The 18,697-nt window shown below is 45.0% G+C and overlaps 1 protein-coding gene across 2 annotated transcripts; it reads left to right on the top strand.

Moving 5' to 3' along the window:
- The first annotated feature begins 73 nt into the window (after nucleotides 1-73).
- On the top strand, nucleotides 74-18,481 carry zzz3 (zinc finger, ZZ-type containing 3). Of its 2 annotated transcripts, none has more exons than XM_058062126.1 (12): nucleotides 74-231; nucleotides 5,743-7,423; nucleotides 11,308-11,446; nucleotides 12,319-12,466; nucleotides 12,545-12,657; nucleotides 12,913-12,984; nucleotides 13,087-13,188; nucleotides 13,739-13,834; nucleotides 14,764-14,913; nucleotides 15,997-16,131; nucleotides 16,207-16,307; nucleotides 17,441-18,481. In XM_058062126.1, the coding sequence occupies exons 2-12, from the start codon at nucleotides 5,808-5,810 to the stop codon at nucleotides 17,583-17,585; spliced, it is 2,817 nt and encodes a 938-aa protein (XP_057918109.1). In that variant the 5' UTR covers nucleotides 74-231; nucleotides 5,743-5,807; the 3' UTR covers nucleotides 17,586-18,481. The 2 variants fall into 2 exon arrangements, with proteins under 2 accessions (XP_057918109.1, XP_057918110.1); XM_058062127.1 differs by lacking the exon at nucleotides 74-231 and adding an exon at nucleotides 323-741.
- The last annotated feature ends 216 nt before the right edge of the window (nucleotides 18,482-18,697 follow it).

Genomic DNA, 18,697 nt, shown 5'->3' with positions numbered 1-18,697 from the left:
CTCTTACTGTCCCACATCAACTGCTCTTTCTGAGCGATGGTGCAATGGAAAAGAAAGCTTGTGAATGTTTACCATATTTGTGAGTGTTTTCACTCCTGCAGAAAGCAAAAAATGTAGTTTGGTGTCGCACACTAGTATGCTCGGCTCAATGAGCTTCCACACCCGAGCAGTCGGCTGCACTGTAGAGAAACATGGCTGCGACTGAACGTGCGGCGGATTTACGGAAGTGAGGTATGTGCAAATATTTGACTACATCGAGCATTGTTTCATTGTGTGGGGGAAATATAAAGCACCTCTCTTTTTGCCCAGACAAAATATGAAGGGGCGTTGGTGTTTTTCGGCACATACACACGCACGTTAAACTGTAAAGTTGTGAGCGAAACAATCGGCTACCGAGGCTAACTAACATGGAGCTACTGAGGCTAAACTAGCCGCTAACATAATCGCCGCTATGTTTGTTGGCCAATTATTCTGCTCCAATCGGCATTTGCAATACAACGCAATACTGTCTACTGGTTTCACTGGATGGTCGTGATACATTTCCTTCGCCCAACTGCTGTGGTCGCACTGGTTAGCAACGTCAACAACGTTATTAGCTTTAGCCAAGCTACACAGGAGCTTGCCACGATTCTTTACTACGCGCAGCTGAGCAGCGATGTGTCCACTCGGCCAGCCTGAGAAGACGCCTCGCTTGGTCCGACTGAATTAGCATGGGTCGCTGGCACTCTGGAGCTTTCTAAGGTAGCCCACTGTCTTAATTCGTCGACCACACAAACTCTGCGATTCGGCTTCTCGTTTCCCATTTAGTCTTGTTTTAGCCTCGGGGTTAACGGGAAGTTAGTTTGCTAAGGGTTAGCATGCTACGCTAAGCTAGGTCAAGCAGCATTTGCTATGAAGTTAGGTTGTTCACGTTTAGCTCTTGTGAGCTTGCCATAAAAATGGTCACTAACACCCCCGCCCCCTCCTCCCCCAAAAAGAAAATTGTGATGTTTATTTTTTATTAAAGTGACTCATGAAGCGAAAATCGGCGGCTCGTAGCAACATCGTGTTGCTGCCAGACGATCATACAGAAGCCTTGGTTTTAGGCTTTACGGTATGTACGCTAACACTATCCCGCGGATGCAAAGTTGCCACTAGGCCTCCGTGGAAGTGTTACAGTACGGTGCCAGTTAGTCAAGAATTGGCGTAAAGCAACAGGCACTGAGCATATTCGGGAATTAACTCCAAAAAGTGTTAGTTTGTATGGTTAGCTTTAGCCCATTTAGCCAACAACAGCCATGGTAGTTGGGCAGGTGTGTTCACGCATATCTTGCACATCTAAAAACCATCATAGATGACATGTGTCTAGCATTCATTCGATCTGCATTGGACGAGAGTGTATGCTGGCATATCAGCAAGCATTATGAACACCACAAGGAAACAAGCACGTTTTCGGGAGGATGTTGGTGGTAGACGTGTATGCTGGCTGGGGGGGTGCAGCCCACCCAGCCTTTTTGCTTTTACCGCACCATACTACACCTTGCTTTCTCCATCAAATGTGCTGGCACTACATGGGATTTTTTAATGCAATTTTGGTCTCATTCCAGTAGGACGTGTGTCCTTTTTTGGTACATTGATGCACGCCAAAGACTTAAGATGCACGTTTGTAATAAGTATGTGCTTCTGAAGTTGCATCAAAATGCAGGACTCTACCACCAGTGCATGAGGCTACGTGACACCCGAGTGAGCATGTAATGGTTGATTATTACCAAAATTCCTATTAACTGTTAATATCTCATGTCAGGGGTCTGCAACCTTTACTATGAAAAGAGCAATTTTACCCCCTTGCCCACTACAGGAAAATAGACTGGAGCCGCAAAACAACGTATTATACACTCCAACAAGAGAATACAACAAATAGAAGTGCAGTGAGTGTGCATGTGCAACGAATGAACTAGTAGGCTTATCATGGTATCATCTTGGTGAAACCTCACTACCTGATGCCTGAAGAAATGTGTAGCACAGTCAATTGACAGCCTGTTTCTTTTAGCTGGCGACCAACAGCTGCAAGTGTTCAGTCACTGTGCCGGATCTCCGAAAAAAAAAAGAATCTGCCGGACCAAACAAACAAACACAAACTCATTTTAGCCATGCAGTAGGGCTCTGAATGCAGCTATTGCCAAGCACCCCCCCCCCCCCCCCCCCCCCACCGCTACTGTCCAATCCGACGATTATGCTGCATTCATTACAACTCAGGGAAAGGTGTATGTTTTTGTGTGCTGTGCTCCAATAAGCTAGTGTATGCTATAGGGGTCGGTATTTGAAACGGCACGAATAATGACTTTTTATGATAATTCATTTGAACAAATACTTTTTAAATGTTTGTATTTGGGTGAAAGAGTGACTGGTGTTCAGCATTCAGAAACACACTACTTTTCACCTCAACTGGATTTCATATGCTGTTTATTCTGAGATTATTCTGTTGGGATGCATTTAGTTGCCATTTACTTCTGGGGTTGGGCGTTCTCCTGTTGCCTCTGTTAGCATTAGCTCGCTAACGTTAAGGCTGTTGACAGTGTAAAGTTCACATTGGCTTTAACGGTTGAGTAAGTAAGGCTTGGGAACTTGTGTAAAATTGTATGCACTTCTGGGTGGTATTCGGTACATTTACCTTAGTGGGGGACGTTCATGTTAATGATATTTTAGTAGTTTTTGGTTAAGACTGATGGTGTTTGTGATTTGAAGAAACATGCTTGCTCTTTCATCGCTGAACATGATTTATCTTTTACAATTGTTTAACCGCTCGTTGATCTGTGCAAAAAAGTTTCAGGGGATAAAAATAATTTTTATATATATATATATATAAGTTTAAGCTCTGGATTTATTTTTTTACCTTAAGCCCTGCAGCTGGGATGAGTGCACATGTTGAGTGAATTATTTCCCACAGTTTTGGCTGTCCAATTTGGGAGTATCAAAGTAGTTCAGATAAGAAAAGACAAGTTGATCGAGTGCTCTTGCTAGTATTGGCGCTAAACTTACATAATTGTATGTGTCAATTACTGTAAACTTACCTGATTTGTTTACTTCCAATGCCGCTGTTTTTTAAATTATCTCATTTATTTTTTAGAAATGTCAAATAGCTCCAGGAAAGTATTACTTTTTTCCTCCATGTTTACCTGTGTGAGGGAGAACTGAATAGCATCCTGTCTGCTCATCCAATCACCAGTCAGAACTCAGCCAGGATGCATTCATGGTCTCACACAAAGTTGGATTTTTTTCATTTCAGTCTGATTGGCTTCTGGCTGCCCTCTTCCCACAAACAGCTTTTCTCCAAATGAGAAATATCGTCCCATTGTTAATCTCGCAAGACCTCATGACATGGTGTAATGTTCGTACATTATTGCTTATGGAGCAGAAAGTAGAGTGGTGGTGTATGTGCAGTATCTGCGATGCTGGATCTGCAGTGTTGGCAGAATATACGACTGTGATGTCACAAGTCCTTGTCAGGTATGTTTTAATTCCACCCTCTCAGGACACAGGGACTATGAAGATTGCGGCACGGAAAGGTTAACATCTTTCACTAGAATGGAGTGGTTTGCAGAGCGGATGTAAGGAACACCCCAATTGTTCAGATGTGTTTTGTGTGTCAGGCTGACTGCCCTGTTGGCACCCCCCCCCTTCTCTTTATGCATGTACAAATCACATTAGCCATCTCAGCAGGAGCCGAGCCATCGGCCGAGTGTGCCTGACAACGGGCACACTGCGCTCTGCCCACCGTGTATTTGTTTGCAAAATGGTTCTGGATGTGCTCAGTGCAGGCAGGAAGAAGGTTGTCATCCTGGGATGAGTTTCCTTAAATGTGTTTGCGCATGGGTTGTTTTTGTCGGGGGTTGATGAGGTCACTTGTGCTAAGTGATGCAGTGCTCGTAAAAGTGCAGTTGTTGGCGTCAGTGACAACACCACTTTATAATAACCTCTCGTATTGTCCTTATTTGTTAGCTACAAGCTGTATTAGATGGAGCAGTCAACACTCTTCATCTTGTTCCCCTCAGAATCATATTAAAATCATAGCATCATTGCTTGAATTGTTTTGTGGGCTGCACGCACACCATTCAATGGATACATACAGTATCCCCCAAATATCTGTACACCCTTCCCATTCCAGCAAACTTGGAATGCTCCCATCAATCAGTATCGCCTGATCACATGGATTAACCTACAATTTTTATTCATGATGAGTGCCTTTGGTCTGGGGCACCATTAGACATTGCCAATGGCCCCCTGCAAATGGGTAATTATTACAAAATAAACCTTTGGGCCGATGGTCTTTTTTTGCCTTTATTTGGTGAAACAGTTGTACTATTTGATGCAAACCTACATTTAATGGGAATAATATGAATACATCGGAAATAAACTGTTCAATAATTCTTTATTGCCTTTTTTGAGCTGCTCAAAATCAGTTGGCGAGAAAGGAGACCCTTGTGATAGTATCACCATCATAAGCCTGGGCACTGTGTGTTTATATCACTAAACGAGAGCCAACACAGGAGAATAAAGTTGTTCTCTTGAAAAAGCTAGCACATACTCCATGAATGTGAAATCCACTTGTGGTTTGCCCGTAGAAACGTGAACTCCAAACTAAACACCTAGCTCGTTTGTTTTATAAACAAAATGTCACTATGGCAAAAAGTCACATTGGCTGGCGACCAGTCCAGGGTGAACTCCACCTCTTGCCCGAATACAGCTGGGATAGGCTCCGGCATGCCTGTGACTCAAGTGAGGATAAGCGGTATAGAAAATGGATGGATGGATGGATGGAAATTGACAGATTTTGATCAGTGGCTGATCGATCGGAGCATCCCTACTATGTGCCATTTTGTCCTTGAACAACCGGAGCAGGTGCCTGGTTTGCATTGCCAACAGTAAATCCAGATGGTTCCTGGTGAATGTAGGCCCCTGCCAAGGCTGTTCTTGGTCAACAATGTTGACAAATGAGGGAAGGTGAAGTAGACGGGCAAATTGGTGCAGCATCTGCAGTAATGTGGTCGCCGTACTAAACTGCAGCGGTGAAGTGCTCCTTCATATCGAGGGGAGCCAGTTGAGGTGGCTCAGCATCTAGTGCAGATGCCTCCTGTACGCCTCATTAGTGAGGTGTTCTGGCCATGCCCAGCCGAGAGAAGGCCCCGGGGCAGATGTAGGAGATGCTGGAAGAACTGAAAGAATCCAGTTCTTCCAGCATCTCCTACTGGAAGAAGTGGCCGGAGATTGGGAAGTCTGCCTTTCCCTACTGAAAGGCTGAGCTCTGGGATGAAACTGTGTTGCCGAACCTTTTGTCAATCCCGAAGCTAGTTCAGGGAAAGAAATGGAAATGAACTCAATGCGCGCATAGATAAGACTCATGCGTGTTTAGCCAGTGTCCAAACTGACCATGTAGCATCTTATGGCAAGCTTTGTTTGGAATATTTCTACGTATATCAAACGCCTGGGATTAGTATTTTTACCCCGAGGATGTTAGACGTCGTGGAGCTACACCTCGCTACAGAAAACACAAACATGTTTTTTACCTTTAGCTTCGCTTGACAACAACCCAACTTGTAGCCTCAGTCATATTTCCTCATTTGGAATCCGTCTTTGTGGTTTTCTATACTGGAATGGAAGGGTTGGGTAGAAAAAGGTCGGAAGTGTGGCTGTGGTGTGTTTATGTGTACAGTTTTACATGAAATACACTTCTTGAAGGTCCACTCACATGTGTTGCTTTTGCAGGTGCCCGTGTTCTGCTGCAGTGGAGAGCGCATCAGGATGCGGAGACTGTAGGCACCCGCCGTAGTATGGCCGCGTCCCGTTCCTCACGCGTCACAAGGTCATCAGTAGGGCTCAATGGATTGGATGAAAACTTTTGTGGCCGAACACTCAGGAACCGCAGCATTGCCCAGCTTGAGGAGACTTCGGTGCCTCCGCTTCCCAGGGCCCGGTCGCCCAAGAAGAAGCAGGACTCCAAGCAGGTGGCCAAGCAGGAGTCTCGGAAGGACGAAAAGCAGGAGTCCAAGCATAAGACCAAGCAAGATGCTAAAGAGGACATTGACGGTGACTCAAAGCAGGACTCTCAGCAGCAGATGTCATTGCAGGGAAGGCTGAAGGACACAAAGGACTCTAATGCTTCCACAGCGAGTGAGCAGCCGCTGTCAGTGGCCTCCAGGAAACGGAGTGGGTCCTGTCTGGAAAAGGACAATAGCCTGGAGAAGTCGGAACATTGTGACAAAGGGAAGGAGGCGCCGGATGCCTCTCTTTTAATCAAAAGGGCCAAGCGGCGTTCCTGCTCTGGAGAGCCTCAGGGATGTGATGAGGATGCAGAGAAGCCTGTCTCTACTCCAGAGCCTCACAAGGGCAACAGATGTGATGACATTCCCAACCTAAACTCTAATGTGGCTCCCGCCTCACCTGCTCTCAGTGAAGAGGAAGGACAGCTGTCAGAGGCGAGAGTCAAAGATGGCCGCCTGGAGTGTGATGGGCCCTCGCAGCCCAACAATGCTCACAAGGCCTCTAATGGGTTGGGCGACAATACAGCAGAGGAACTCACTGAGGAGTCATGTACCACTCCCACCAGCTGCCCCGCGCTGCTCAATGGTAGCCAGGCCCGGGCCCTTTCCTGCCCCCACCCTACGGTGCCTTGTACGAACTCTTGCTCTGTGCACATAGTCGCTAGCTCAGAGGACTCATTGGCGCTTGTCCGGGGCGCTCCAGGGGACCCCCTCCCAGAGCTTATTGTGGCCAAGGAGCAGGAGGTGGAGAACATGGAGGTGGACTTGGTGGGTGACCCTCTGTGCTTGGCCGGCGAGGAGCAGGTGACGGAGACAGAGTGTGACACCAACGGGTGCCTGCTTACGCCAGAGCCAGACGCCATCAACTCGCCCCCCTCGGCCACCGAAGCCAACTGTTGTTCAGCTTACAACAGCAACTCAGGAGAAACAACGTCCCCGCTGCCGCCATCTTCCCCGCCGCCTCCACCCCCAGAGCCAGGGTGGGACTCGTCTGTGCCAAGCACACCCCCACCTTTCACGGAGCTGTACGAACACAGATACACACTACGGACTTCGCCCAGGAAGGTCGTCACTGGTGGCAAGACGACCTCCTCCAAGGCCAGCTCTCCACCTCCCCCAGACAATGGCCCCCTCAAGGAGGAGGTGGTGGAGGGCATGGAGGAGGGCTGCCCCGTGGTGGTAAAACCCGCGCCGTCAGACTCTGTTGATACCCTGAAGGAGGAGCTGGGCTGTGCAGGTCTTGGACATGAAACCTGTGGTGAGGATGGCGGTCCAGGGGGGGGCAAAGATGTCAATGCTGGCAAGGAAGCGACGTGTGGCCACACAGCTGACGAGGAGGAGGAAGAGGAGGAGCCTGATGTGTACTATTTTGAATCTGACCATCTGGCTCTTAAACACAACAAAGAGTATGTGGCAGCCCCCCCCCCCCTTATAGTTCATTGTAATCTTTGTTGCTCTCGCTTTTATACTCCAATAATCCCGCAAAGCACTTGATTCTATTGGGATTAGTCAGCATGTTGGCACAAGACGGTAATCCTGTCAAACCTTTTGAATCCAACATCAAAAGAAGAATCAGTGATGCCTTCAGTGACATCCGTTAACACCACTACAAGTGCTTTGAATATTACTTTTTATTGGCCCTTGGTATATAGAAAAATCTAATCAATTCATAATTTATGAAATACATAATTAGATATTTAACCAGTATGCTTTGCCATCAATAACACAAAGGCTAAGATGTGGCTGGTTTGGATAGAATTTTTTGAGATGCTCCTGTATCAATTCCACATACTTTCTGATATTTTTAGTTGGAGGTAGGTTTTTTTTTTGCCTTGAACTCCTTCTCACGACCCTCAAAAATGTGATATGAATACAAGAAACCAAACATATTTTCAAAAGGAAAATAAAATGAACTCACTCTGTAGTTAGACATTTTTTAGCATTAAGATGAGATGGCTTCAGTATAGCTTTGTGTAGTTGAATTGTTGGGTTGGGGGGTCATTTGACAGTAAGGGGCTATCCAGACGGAAACGTTTTCAGGTCAAAACGGCAACATTTTATCATTCCAGCCTCTCATCCACACGGTAACCGCATTCTGGGTGACCTGATACAATCATTTTAGAAAACAGCTTTCAGAGTGGGAAAGTCTGCCGGCTTATGGTTGTCGTGTAGACCGATCCACCGCGACCTCGTTGCCAACACATGCCCAGAAGTGAGCTTTGATGACCAGCCAACATAATTGAATATTTCGATGGCCATGACACGCCTCGGTCAACATTCTTCTGATATTTTCTTCTTATACTCCATAATGATTTGCAGAAGTAATTCCACTTCTTGCTAGTCTAGCCGAGCCTTGGAAAGCAGAAGACAACAGACTTTGCGCATGCGTTCTTATATGGTTTGGCGTGTCACGTGGTTCCGCCCAGACGTACGGGTGCTGTGTGTATACATGTTTTTTTTTTTACTAGGGTTGGGCGATATGGACCTTAGCATCTATCACGATATATTTAGGATGCATCGCGATATGATGATACAAATTAAATTCAGCACAGTCTTGTGTAAAAAAAAAAAAAAAAAGCTACAAACCTGAACCCGTGTAATGAAAAATAATGAAATTAAAAGTAATCTCACCTAGCAAGCCAATCTATTTCAGTTGTTGAGGGCATTAGATTAGATCAACATTAGATCAACTGTCAGTAGATATATATATATATATATATATATAGATGCCGCATCAAGCGCTGGGACGTACGTCAATGTCGCCACCATATTGGATGTGTGCAAATAATGTACTGTATTTGATCTCAAGTTTTTGGTGCCTAACTGAGTGCCTGTATGAATGTATAAGTCATACGCATTAACTTATGTCTTATCAAATTAAGTGCATTTTCTTGTATTTATTTATATATGATGGCGATGTTGACGTATTGCAGCTGTGGACAAACCCACTCGATGTATGTGTATGGTGACGCGCTTGTTTCTGTTAATCTATTTACCGTTCCTGGAGACACTTCTTCAACTCACTTGTTATGTTTTGACCTGTGTGTTCCTGTGGGGAAAAAACTTGCCTGGAGACAGGACGACCTCAAAGTACAGTTGCGATACCGCCGCATTAACCAGCAAGTTTTCTTCTGTTGCTTGTTTTTGTTTGTTTCTCCGCCATCGCTGGACCATGCTAGCGGTAGAAGTGAAGCGCCAATGCATCAATACAAAGCACCGCTGCACGCAGTTGCAGGCTATGCACATCAACAAAATATAATTTCTACCAGTATACGTAATATTCTTATCGTTGAAGGATTTATACTGGTATACCCTAGTTTTTACTCAGTTATCCGTTCCCATCTGGATCCAACAATTAATTATAACGTGTTAACGGCGGCAACTAATTTATTTAATTATGTTAAATGCATGTTTAATGCATGTGCAGCAGAGTACGCATTACGAATGTTAATAGATAGAAAAGTACAGAGAAGGTCAGAGGGAGCTGCATTGTGTCTTTGTAGAACTGGAGAAAGTCTAGGACAGGGTGCCTAGAGAGGAACTGTGGTATTGTATGAGAAAGTCTGGAGTGACAGAAGTATGGTCAAGTGGTGCAGGACATGGATGAGGACTGGAAGACGGGGAAGATGTGCTGGAGGTGTGACAGAAGAGTTCAAGGTGGAGGTGGGGCTGCATCAGGGATCAGCTCTGAGCCCCTTCCCGTTTGCTATGGTGATGGACAGGCTGACAAATGAGCTTGCAAAAGAAAAGTGTCAGTTGTGATGTGATAGAAGAATTTCAGCTGAAAGGAAAGGAAAGGTATACAAAAGTGTGGTGAGACCAGCCATGTTGTTTGGTCTAGAGACAGGAAGCACAACTGGAGGTAGCAGAGATGAGGATGCTGAGGTTCTCATTGGGAGTGACCAGGGTGGATAGGATCAGGAAGGATTACATTATTCATTCATTCATTCATTTTCTACCGCTTTTTCCTCACGAGGGTCGCGGGGGTGCTGGAGCCTATCCCAGCTGTCTTCGGGCGAGAGGCGGGGTACACCCTGGACTGGTCGCCAGCCAATCACAGGGCACATATAGACAAACAACCATTCACACTCGGATTACATTATTATTATTATTATTAAATATTTGCCACAATGCCCCTTTCCTTAATAATTGTAGAAATGGAAATACCACAATCCTAAAACGCTGAGTCAAAATTGCAAACTCAATGTCTTTTCATATGTCTTTTAAAACAGTAATTAATAATAATTATATTACAGTAAATATGCGATTACAATACTGTATCGAGTAGTTAGAAATCCCCCAGTTTTTGAACGCTTACGTTTCTTGACGAACTACTTTGCTTTACTTTCACCTCATATTTGCTCCCAAATGCTGATACTATGTGGGAATGCATAAAGGTGAGATTTAATGAGCTTATTGGGTGCTAATGTGCTAAAAAAGGCCACCAAGCGAGATGGTGGCTCTGTATTCATTTAGTGCTTTTCATTTGATGTTGTTCCTGCCATAGTTGTACACAAAACATAAGATAAATCAGGACGCTATAATGTATGTTTGTTTCACTGAGGTGTTAAAAATCTTTCTCTGGCTAGTTTGATGCTAAAGCTAGCCCAGCTAATGCTTATTTACAGCGGTTCTCGACTTCAGCCATGGGCGTCACAATGACAGCTCGTAAGTAGCAGCTCATAAGTGTTCAATGTAGGCTCTCATCCAAAACCAAACAAAACACTTGTTAGATTGGGCCGCTCGTATGCCAAGGTATCACAGTATATGACAGCAAAAGCAATACCTGCACTGCTCCAGTCTCTGGCAGCCCATGTAATCCCTGAAACTCAAAGCGTAGTTTTCTAAATAAAGGAAGTTTCTAAATAAATAACACAGGAAGTAAGGACAACTGCTTTAATACAACAGCGTAGAAGTGACAAGCAAACTGGTGGAAGCAGCATTGGTCAGTGTGAGCGCAGTATCAGTAGTCTAGTGTGAGTTTGCCCTCAGAAGGATCAGTGAGAGCTTTTGCAAGGTGGTGACTTAGCAAGTACTTTACTCCCCCTCCAGGCAGCAGCAGCTGTTGAATAAATTGTGTTGTGCACATTGATTTTCATTCATGTCCTGTTAAGGGAGATTGATCCGCTCGCCTCATCGAGCATCGGTTGCCGCACTGACAGTCGTCTGAGTCAGTCGACGCCACTCTCTGCTCAACTTTCTAGAAATGTACAATATTATTGAAATTATATCATGTATTATGATATTTATCTGTTGTTTTTTTCTGTCTGCTTCTCCCCGCACGTGTCAGTTACCAGAGGTTGCTCCAGACAATCGGCGTCCTGGAGGCCCAGCGAACGCAGGCCATCCTGGACCTGGAGACCTTGGCACGGCACCAAAAAGATGCCCTGGCTGACCCTATCAGCTTTGTGGAGCAGCTGCAGAAACAGGTAAACATTAGTTTCTTACACTCGGGTGTCAAAAAACACTTGGGAGAATGTATACACAGTGGCCAAGCTCGGGTGGGCACTTACGCCATCACTGCATATCCATTTTAGGCCATGTCCACACAAAGGCGGATATTTTCAAAAATACATACTGCCCCTCTCCAACCACACTGTGGCCTTTTAACACTATGTCCACGCGAATATGCCAAAGAAAGGGCTGGTAAGGCAACAAACAAATGTATTGGTTATAAAACTGACAATGGATGAAACCATGTAGCAGATATTGATTATCACTACGATGCTGAAGTGTAGTTAATTTTATGCAGACAAATGGAAGCATTGTACCAATAACTGACATACCTTGAATAAATAAGAAATACATGTTGGAAAATGGACTTTATAGGCCAGGGGTGGGCCAACTACAGCCCGGGGGCCACATCCGGCCCGCCAAGTGTTTGAATACGACCCGCCCATTCTTTCCAAAGTATTTAATTGAAACTTAACATACAACCTGGCATCATGGCTTGAGCCAACCTTTTGATGGTTTAAGTAGCTGTTTTATTAATTTTGTTATTTGATATGGTCTGCTGTTTACAAAGTGCTCCTGAAAAAAAGGGAAACAACACACACGCTTTTACAGATGCAATACTTCCAGGTGGACTGTTATGTGTAAAATATGTAGTCTGGCCCCCCGTTAATTTTGTTAAAGCAATGCGGCCCGCGAGTCAAAACATTTGCCCACCCGTTTATAGGCTGATAGATTAGACTTGTAGTTTATTTGGCTTTGGATATGTGCTGATGAAACCGTAATCAAACTGCACCTTCACAGGAATGTGCTACAAAACGATGACCTGTGCCTATTTGGTGGTTCTCAGGTCAGTCTGGGCTTGCCGTGTCCTCAGCGAGTGGTTCAGCTCCCGGACATCTCGTGGGAACAGTACACCTCTGGCCTGGGGGATTTTGCACGGGAATTCTGCGATAAGAAGCGTAAAACCAGGCAGCTCAAGCTTATTTTTGACAAAGGTATGATATTTTTATTTTATTTTTTTCAAGGCACCTGTGTCACTTAAGTAGTTTCTGCCACTCGTGTCCACTGTTTAGGCTTGCCTGCCCGACCAAAAAGTCCCGTGGAGCCCAAGAAGGAGTACGATTCCTCCAGCATGTACTCCTCACTGCCCACTAGTGACGGCCCAGATAATGGCAGGCAGACGCAGGTATGCCTCTCAAATGGCGTAACTAGTTACTTCAACAGGAAGGAAGATGACATTTTGGTTCCAAGCTCCTCCCTCTCTGTCTGGATGACATTATGAGTTGATAATTGATCTGTCTGCATGTATTCAGTCAGTCAGCATCTCCGTCTTGCAAAACCTGGTGGAATGTGTGCGACAAGCAGTGGAACACACAGATGATGATGGCTACATGGGGGGGTAGGCCTTCTAACATCCCGTTTGTTGCTGTCATTTCCACAGATGATCAGGGGGAGGATCTGCCACCCAAACAAGCCTGACACATTTAACCAGCTGTGGACTGTGGAGGAGCAGGTAGCCAACATTCCTCAAGTCAATACCCTGAACTTCACACTTGTTTGTCTGGCACCCTTTTGTTGTTCCTGTTGCTTTGTCACTACCATGTTTTCTCTGTAGAAAAAACTGGAGCTACTCCTACTAAAGTTCCCGCCCGAAGAAGTGGAGTCCAGAAGATGGCAGAAGATTGCAGACGAGTTGGGCAATCGGACAGCAAAACAGGTGATGGGCACTAAAGCAGACGGAGGGAAGGGCGGTCAAACCTTTTTCGTTGAGGACCACACACAGCAATATTCATATTAATCCATTTTCTACATTAAAAAAGCTACAAAAAAGGTTAGCTAGCCCTAACCCAATACATGATGAACTAGCTGAACAAAATATATTAGCTTTGTCTTATAGCGGACAGATGATTGGTCATGAGGTGGAAGGAACTGCCTGAAGAGCTCTGAGACGCTGATTTGCTCTGACATGCACTGTGAGCTGTAAGGTCTTACATAGACAGGTGTGTATCTTTATGTTCAGTCGGTTTAATTAAACATCTCCGGACTCCAGTGAAGGAGTTGAACCATCTCAAGGAGGAACAGAAAAAATGGACAACACCTGAGGACTTGTCAAATCTCAAGCTCCCATTCATTTTTGGTTTCCATGTTTATATGTCTCTGTTCATGTACAACAAAAACGTGATTGTGTGTTGTTGCTACGGCAACAGCGTCTGAAGCATGATTCACATGCTTGACCTCCATTTCTGTCCCTCTGTCAAACAATGCAGGTCGCCAGCAGGGTGCAGAAGTACTTCATCAAACTGACAAAAGCTGGAATCCCCGTGCCTGGAAGGACCCCCAACCTGTGCATGTACACTAAAAAGGTACACCACAAGCCACACCCACAACTTAATTGATGCAATCTTATACTGGCGGCGTTGCATTTGATATAACCATGAATCAGTCAGATTGAATGAGTTAAGAAAACATTTCATTTTGTGTTCAATTGTGTTGTCGTTGACTGATAATTACATTTTATTTTGTTGATCTGAAACATTTTAGTGTGACGAACATGCACAAAAATAAGAAATTGGGAATGGGGCAAACACTTTTTCCCACCACTGTACGTGGCCAGCCAATTCCAGGGCACGAACAGACAACTATTCACACTGGCATTCTCACAGACCCATGGGCAATTTAGAGTCTCCAGTTAATCTAACATGCGTATTTATGTCATGTGGGCGAAAACCCACACATGCACGAGGAGAACATGCAAACTCTACACAGAGATGCCCAAACGAAGATTCAAATCTCCTGACTGCGTGGCTAACTGTGGTGGTAAAATAGTTGATTATTGTTGTTTATGAGCGTATTTATATGTGCAATTTGTTTTGTTTTTTTGCTTTTTTGAATATATAGTTGGCAGCTTCTACCTGAATTTAAGTTCTGTACAAATCTCCACTAGTAAGCATCGCCGGTACTCGTCAGGAAGGGCATCCGGAATTTATAGGGCTCAAGCCGAAAATCAGTATGCAAATCAAAAAGGTCCGCTGTGGCAACTTTGCAATCAGGAAAAAGCCAAAAGAAAACAAAGAAACAAACAAGATATTGCTAGTGATGTTGAATACCTGACACTTGGTAACAATAAAATACTCAATAAAAGTAGGCAGTTTAAAAAATAATGGCTTCAGCTATTTTATTTATTTTTTAAAGGTTTTAATTAATCTATTTATTTATTTATTTATTTATTTTTATCATGGTATGATGTGGTGTCAAAAATGCTACTAATGAGCACCCTTGATTTTCTCTCCAGGCATCCAACAAGAGGCAGCACCACCTCAACAAGCACCTCTACCGCCCTTCTACCTTCCTCACCTCCTACGAGCCCCCTGTCTTCATGGATGACGAGGACGAGCGCTTGGCGTATTATAGCAGCATGCAGGACCCTTCTGCTGATGACTCGGTCTGTCAGCCCTTTCTGTATATTCGTCTTCTTGGGTGTGTCCCCCTGGTCCATGTCCGTGTCCGAACAAGGCAACAATTTTTACTGGAGAAGTTTGAAAGCCACTCAGGGGAAATGCAGGGAAATCTCAACGGCAGCTTGGGTGTGGAGGAGGAGGAGGACACCAGGTTTTGCAGATAGCATGTGTCCATGTAGGAAAGTCTTCACAACATCCCCCCCCCCCCAACCACACACACACACACACTAATTGGTCATGAGAGTTAGCGTGCCTCACTGGGTGCTCGTGTTGAGGTTAGCAGCAGACACTTGATGTGCAATTCTCTACCGAAACACTGAGGGACGTGTTTTCAGTTGAGTCAACACAACCCTTTGCAATTAGTAATTACAGTTGGAATGAATGGCTGTTAGGCCACTTGCCTACGTTGCAAATGTATTGTTTGTCATACACATGCAGGATGTAACATAGGAGAAGCTGTTCAGTCACAGCTGAGTTTGGAGAGTCAAAAGTCAGGCGTTTAGTATATTTGTCTTCAGTGAACGTGCACCCTTTGACTAATTGAGACATGGTGTCGATTCGGGAGTTGTTAGAAAATCCAGCGCGTGTGTTGTGGTTGTCTCCAGCGTGTTGACATCAGAAGGCTGAAATTGCATATGCTGCAAAGCCACGTCTGACTTCATGAGATTGCGTCCTTTGAAGCCAACTTGAAGTTGGCCTGGTGTCTAGCTGTCGCTCATCGCCCGTCTACAAACTTTCTGCTTTGTCTCGTTATTAGCGCTTGCTCAACTCTCCAGCCGTCAAACCTTCTCTCCTCTTCTCCTCGTGTGGCTGCAAGCATGTGTCTCCACATCAGCCGAGTCGTCCCTGTCAAGATTTGGATTGGATGCATGATTGACGGTTTGGTTGGGAATGAAAGTCACTTCAGACTCGCACCTGCTGTCACTATGGCAACAGGAGGCGTGAAGGACGCATGCTGTTCTTTCTGATGTTGCTGCACATGTCGACACACACTGAACAAGTCTCGGGCTAGCAAAGAACGACGCAGGCCCTGTCCGTCCTTCCTTATCCCTCTTTCGCCTTCCCAGGACGACGAGGGCGTCCCAGCGGAGCTGAGAAACCTGCCCGAGTACAAAGAACTGTTGGAGTTGAAGCGGCTGAAAAAGCAAAAGATGCAGGAGATCCACGAGGACAAAGTGGCCGTGCGACACATTGGCTACAAGGTATCGCCGCATGATGCGTGACGCACCCTGATGAACTCATTGACGTCTCGCTGACGTATGTTTGTGCGTTTGCAGTGTGACATGTGCGGCATGGAGCCCATCCAGGGGGTGCGATGGCACTGTCAGGATTGTCCACAGGACAGCGCGCTGGATTTCTGCTCCAACTGCTCTGACTGGTGAGATTCTTCCTGAGACTTGTTATTTTTAACATAATCGTGCTAACTTGTCTGTAGGAGGTGCTCTACCCTGTGTTGGGAAAAGCACATCAAGGCGAAACAACAGAAGAGTGTCTTCTGTTGTTTGTGAGAAGGGTTCCCAACACATTTTAGCCTCCAAAGCCACAGACACACAGCTGTGCTGTTACGGACGCCAAATAATTGTGTGTGTGCATGCACAACTTGGGCTCCATTAGTATATTTTCACCATGTTGTGTTTGAATTCTGAATGTAAGGAAGGTTTTTACAATGTCCGATGATGATGTACAGATTCTGAGTAACAGAATACGAGAAGCACGTTTATTTTGAACACAGCTCATTTTAGATGTAAATTGACTTTCTCCACACATGGAACACACTTCCCTGACCGTCCTTCAAATTAAGGGCGCCGTCTGCCCCACGTCTGCCTAAACAAAGCAAGAGTGTCATAAAATAATCTTCCATATGCCTTTGGAATTGCATGGGTGACTACATCTTCCTTCATGACAAGCACGGGCATTACAGTTGGTTGAAGAATTAGTAGCAAAATGTAAACTCTGCTGAATTTAAATTTTATATGGTTTTATATCGTCATATCGTGATACTTCCCCAACATATTGTGATACATGTTAAGGTTCATATCACCCAACTACACTTATGAACTATTTTTGTGAGATGAGCTCTCACTCTGACTGATATTTGCTCCTTCTTTGTTGGATTATAACATGAGCTCTCAGGCTGACGTCTTTGTTGAATGTAATCAGCAGACACATGAAATCTCACTCTGATATTTGTTGCCTGTTTTTGCTGGATTGTTAGATAAGCTCTCACTCTTACTGATATTTGTTGTCTTTCTTTGCTGGATTGTGAGATGAGATCTCACTCTGACCGATACCTGTTGTCTTTCTTGGTTGGATTGGCAGATGAGTTGTCACTCTGACTAATATTTTTACTTCTTTGCTGGATTGTCAGACAGAAGAGCTGTCACTCCGACTGATATTTGTTGTCTTCCTTTGCTGGATTGTCATGAGCTCTCACTCAGAGATATTTTCGTCTTTATTTGACACCTTGTTAGACACGCTCTGATGCTGTCACATTTCTGTTCTTTTTGCCAGTTTGCTGAAGACAGAGACTCACAAGCCCAATCACCACTTGGAACCAGTGTACCAGGTGGACACCTTCCTGGACAGAGACTACTGCCTGCCGCAGAGCACAAGCTACAACTACCTGGACCCCAACTACTTCCCAGCCAACAGATGACAGAGTGGCAGGCACCCGTAGCTCCAGGCTCTTTCCACGTGTCCCACAGGCGACTCTGTGCATGGCTCCATCGTCCAAGTCTAAGACAAGCGCTTTATCCCGCCGTCAGGCTGCAATGTCAGCAGGCAGGCGGTGAAGGCGGTGCAGGCAGCGGCCTCAGAGCGGACCACAGTGATGCTGCTGCTGGGGGATCCGTGATGGTCCTCCACTTCCCGCTCCACCTCAGCCAGGTTAAATAATCAACAGATCTGTGATTTGAAAACACTATTATAAAGACAAAAGTGGACTGAAGGCACGCCAACATTCCCGACTCCAGGAAGGCTTTTTTTTCCTCCTCCTCCATTGTCGCCCGCGCTCACCCCCACGTGCTGCTGTCATCGTGGACTGTGAACGTCATGGAGTGTTTCCTAATTCACACGCTAACACTGTCACACCTGCTTCTTCTTCCTCGTTTTCTTCCCGTCGTCCTTGCGGCCTCTCAAGTCTCAAAGGATGTTTCAATCCATCTAGTTTCTCTTTCACTGTGTTGGATCACATAAAGTGTTTATGGTGACCAGTAGATGGCGCTAGCTGTTGCGTGCCAATTGAGGGGAAAAAACAGTTTTGTCACATCTTTCATTCAGCGCTCCACTTGGAAAAGATTGTATTTTTATTCGTCTATTTAAAAAAAGATTAGAGGTGGCACTCGTTGTCTCCACAGTGGAACTGCGCTCATTTTTACACACACACACACACACTCTGTCATAGATTCAGTTTGTGCTTGACTAGACACATCTTCACCTCTTTGACACCTGCTTCAGTATCCGTGTGTAACAGCCTGTTCTTATGTAAAGAAAAAAAACCATGTACAAAAATGCTAGAGGACAAAATAAAAGTATGTGAAAATAGTCTTTCTACACCTCTGACTACCTTCATTTTATTTCATTAAAACAAATTCAATTTATCAGAAGCCATGGCAATTTTTCCATAACAGTTGGCTATAGTATTTTGGTGTCCAGTTATATCTCATATTGTATACATGTTCGTTCCTTAAAAGGTACAGGCCGTTTTGAGCTAAATGTTTTTTTCCCCAGTGGGACGTGGCGATGCACACACCTCAATGAGACAGAGGC

This window comes from Doryrhamphus excisus, chromosome 22, assembly GCF_030265055.1.
Source record: "Doryrhamphus excisus isolate RoL2022-K1 chromosome 22, RoL_Dexc_1.0, whole genome shotgun sequence".
NCBI classification, from domain to species: domain Eukaryota; kingdom Metazoa; phylum Chordata; class Actinopteri; order Syngnathiformes; family Syngnathidae; genus Doryrhamphus; species Doryrhamphus excisus.
This window is presented reverse-complemented; position numbering and strand designations above follow the sequence as displayed.

Bases quoted from the DNA above. Each gene is read 5' to 3' on its own strand.
- zzz3 (XM_058062126.1), top strand. From the start codon at position 5,808: ATGGCCGCGTCCCGTTCCTCACGCGTCACAAGGTCATCAGTAGGGCTC. The intron at 7,424-11,307 runs GTATGTGGCAGC...CGCACGTGTCAG, and splicing joins GCTCTTAAACACAACAAAGA to TTACCAGAGGTTGCTCCAGA. The intron at 12,985-13,086 runs GTAGCCAACATT...TTTTCTCTGTAG, and splicing joins TGTGGACTGTGGAGGAGCAG to AAAAAACTGGAGCTACTCCT.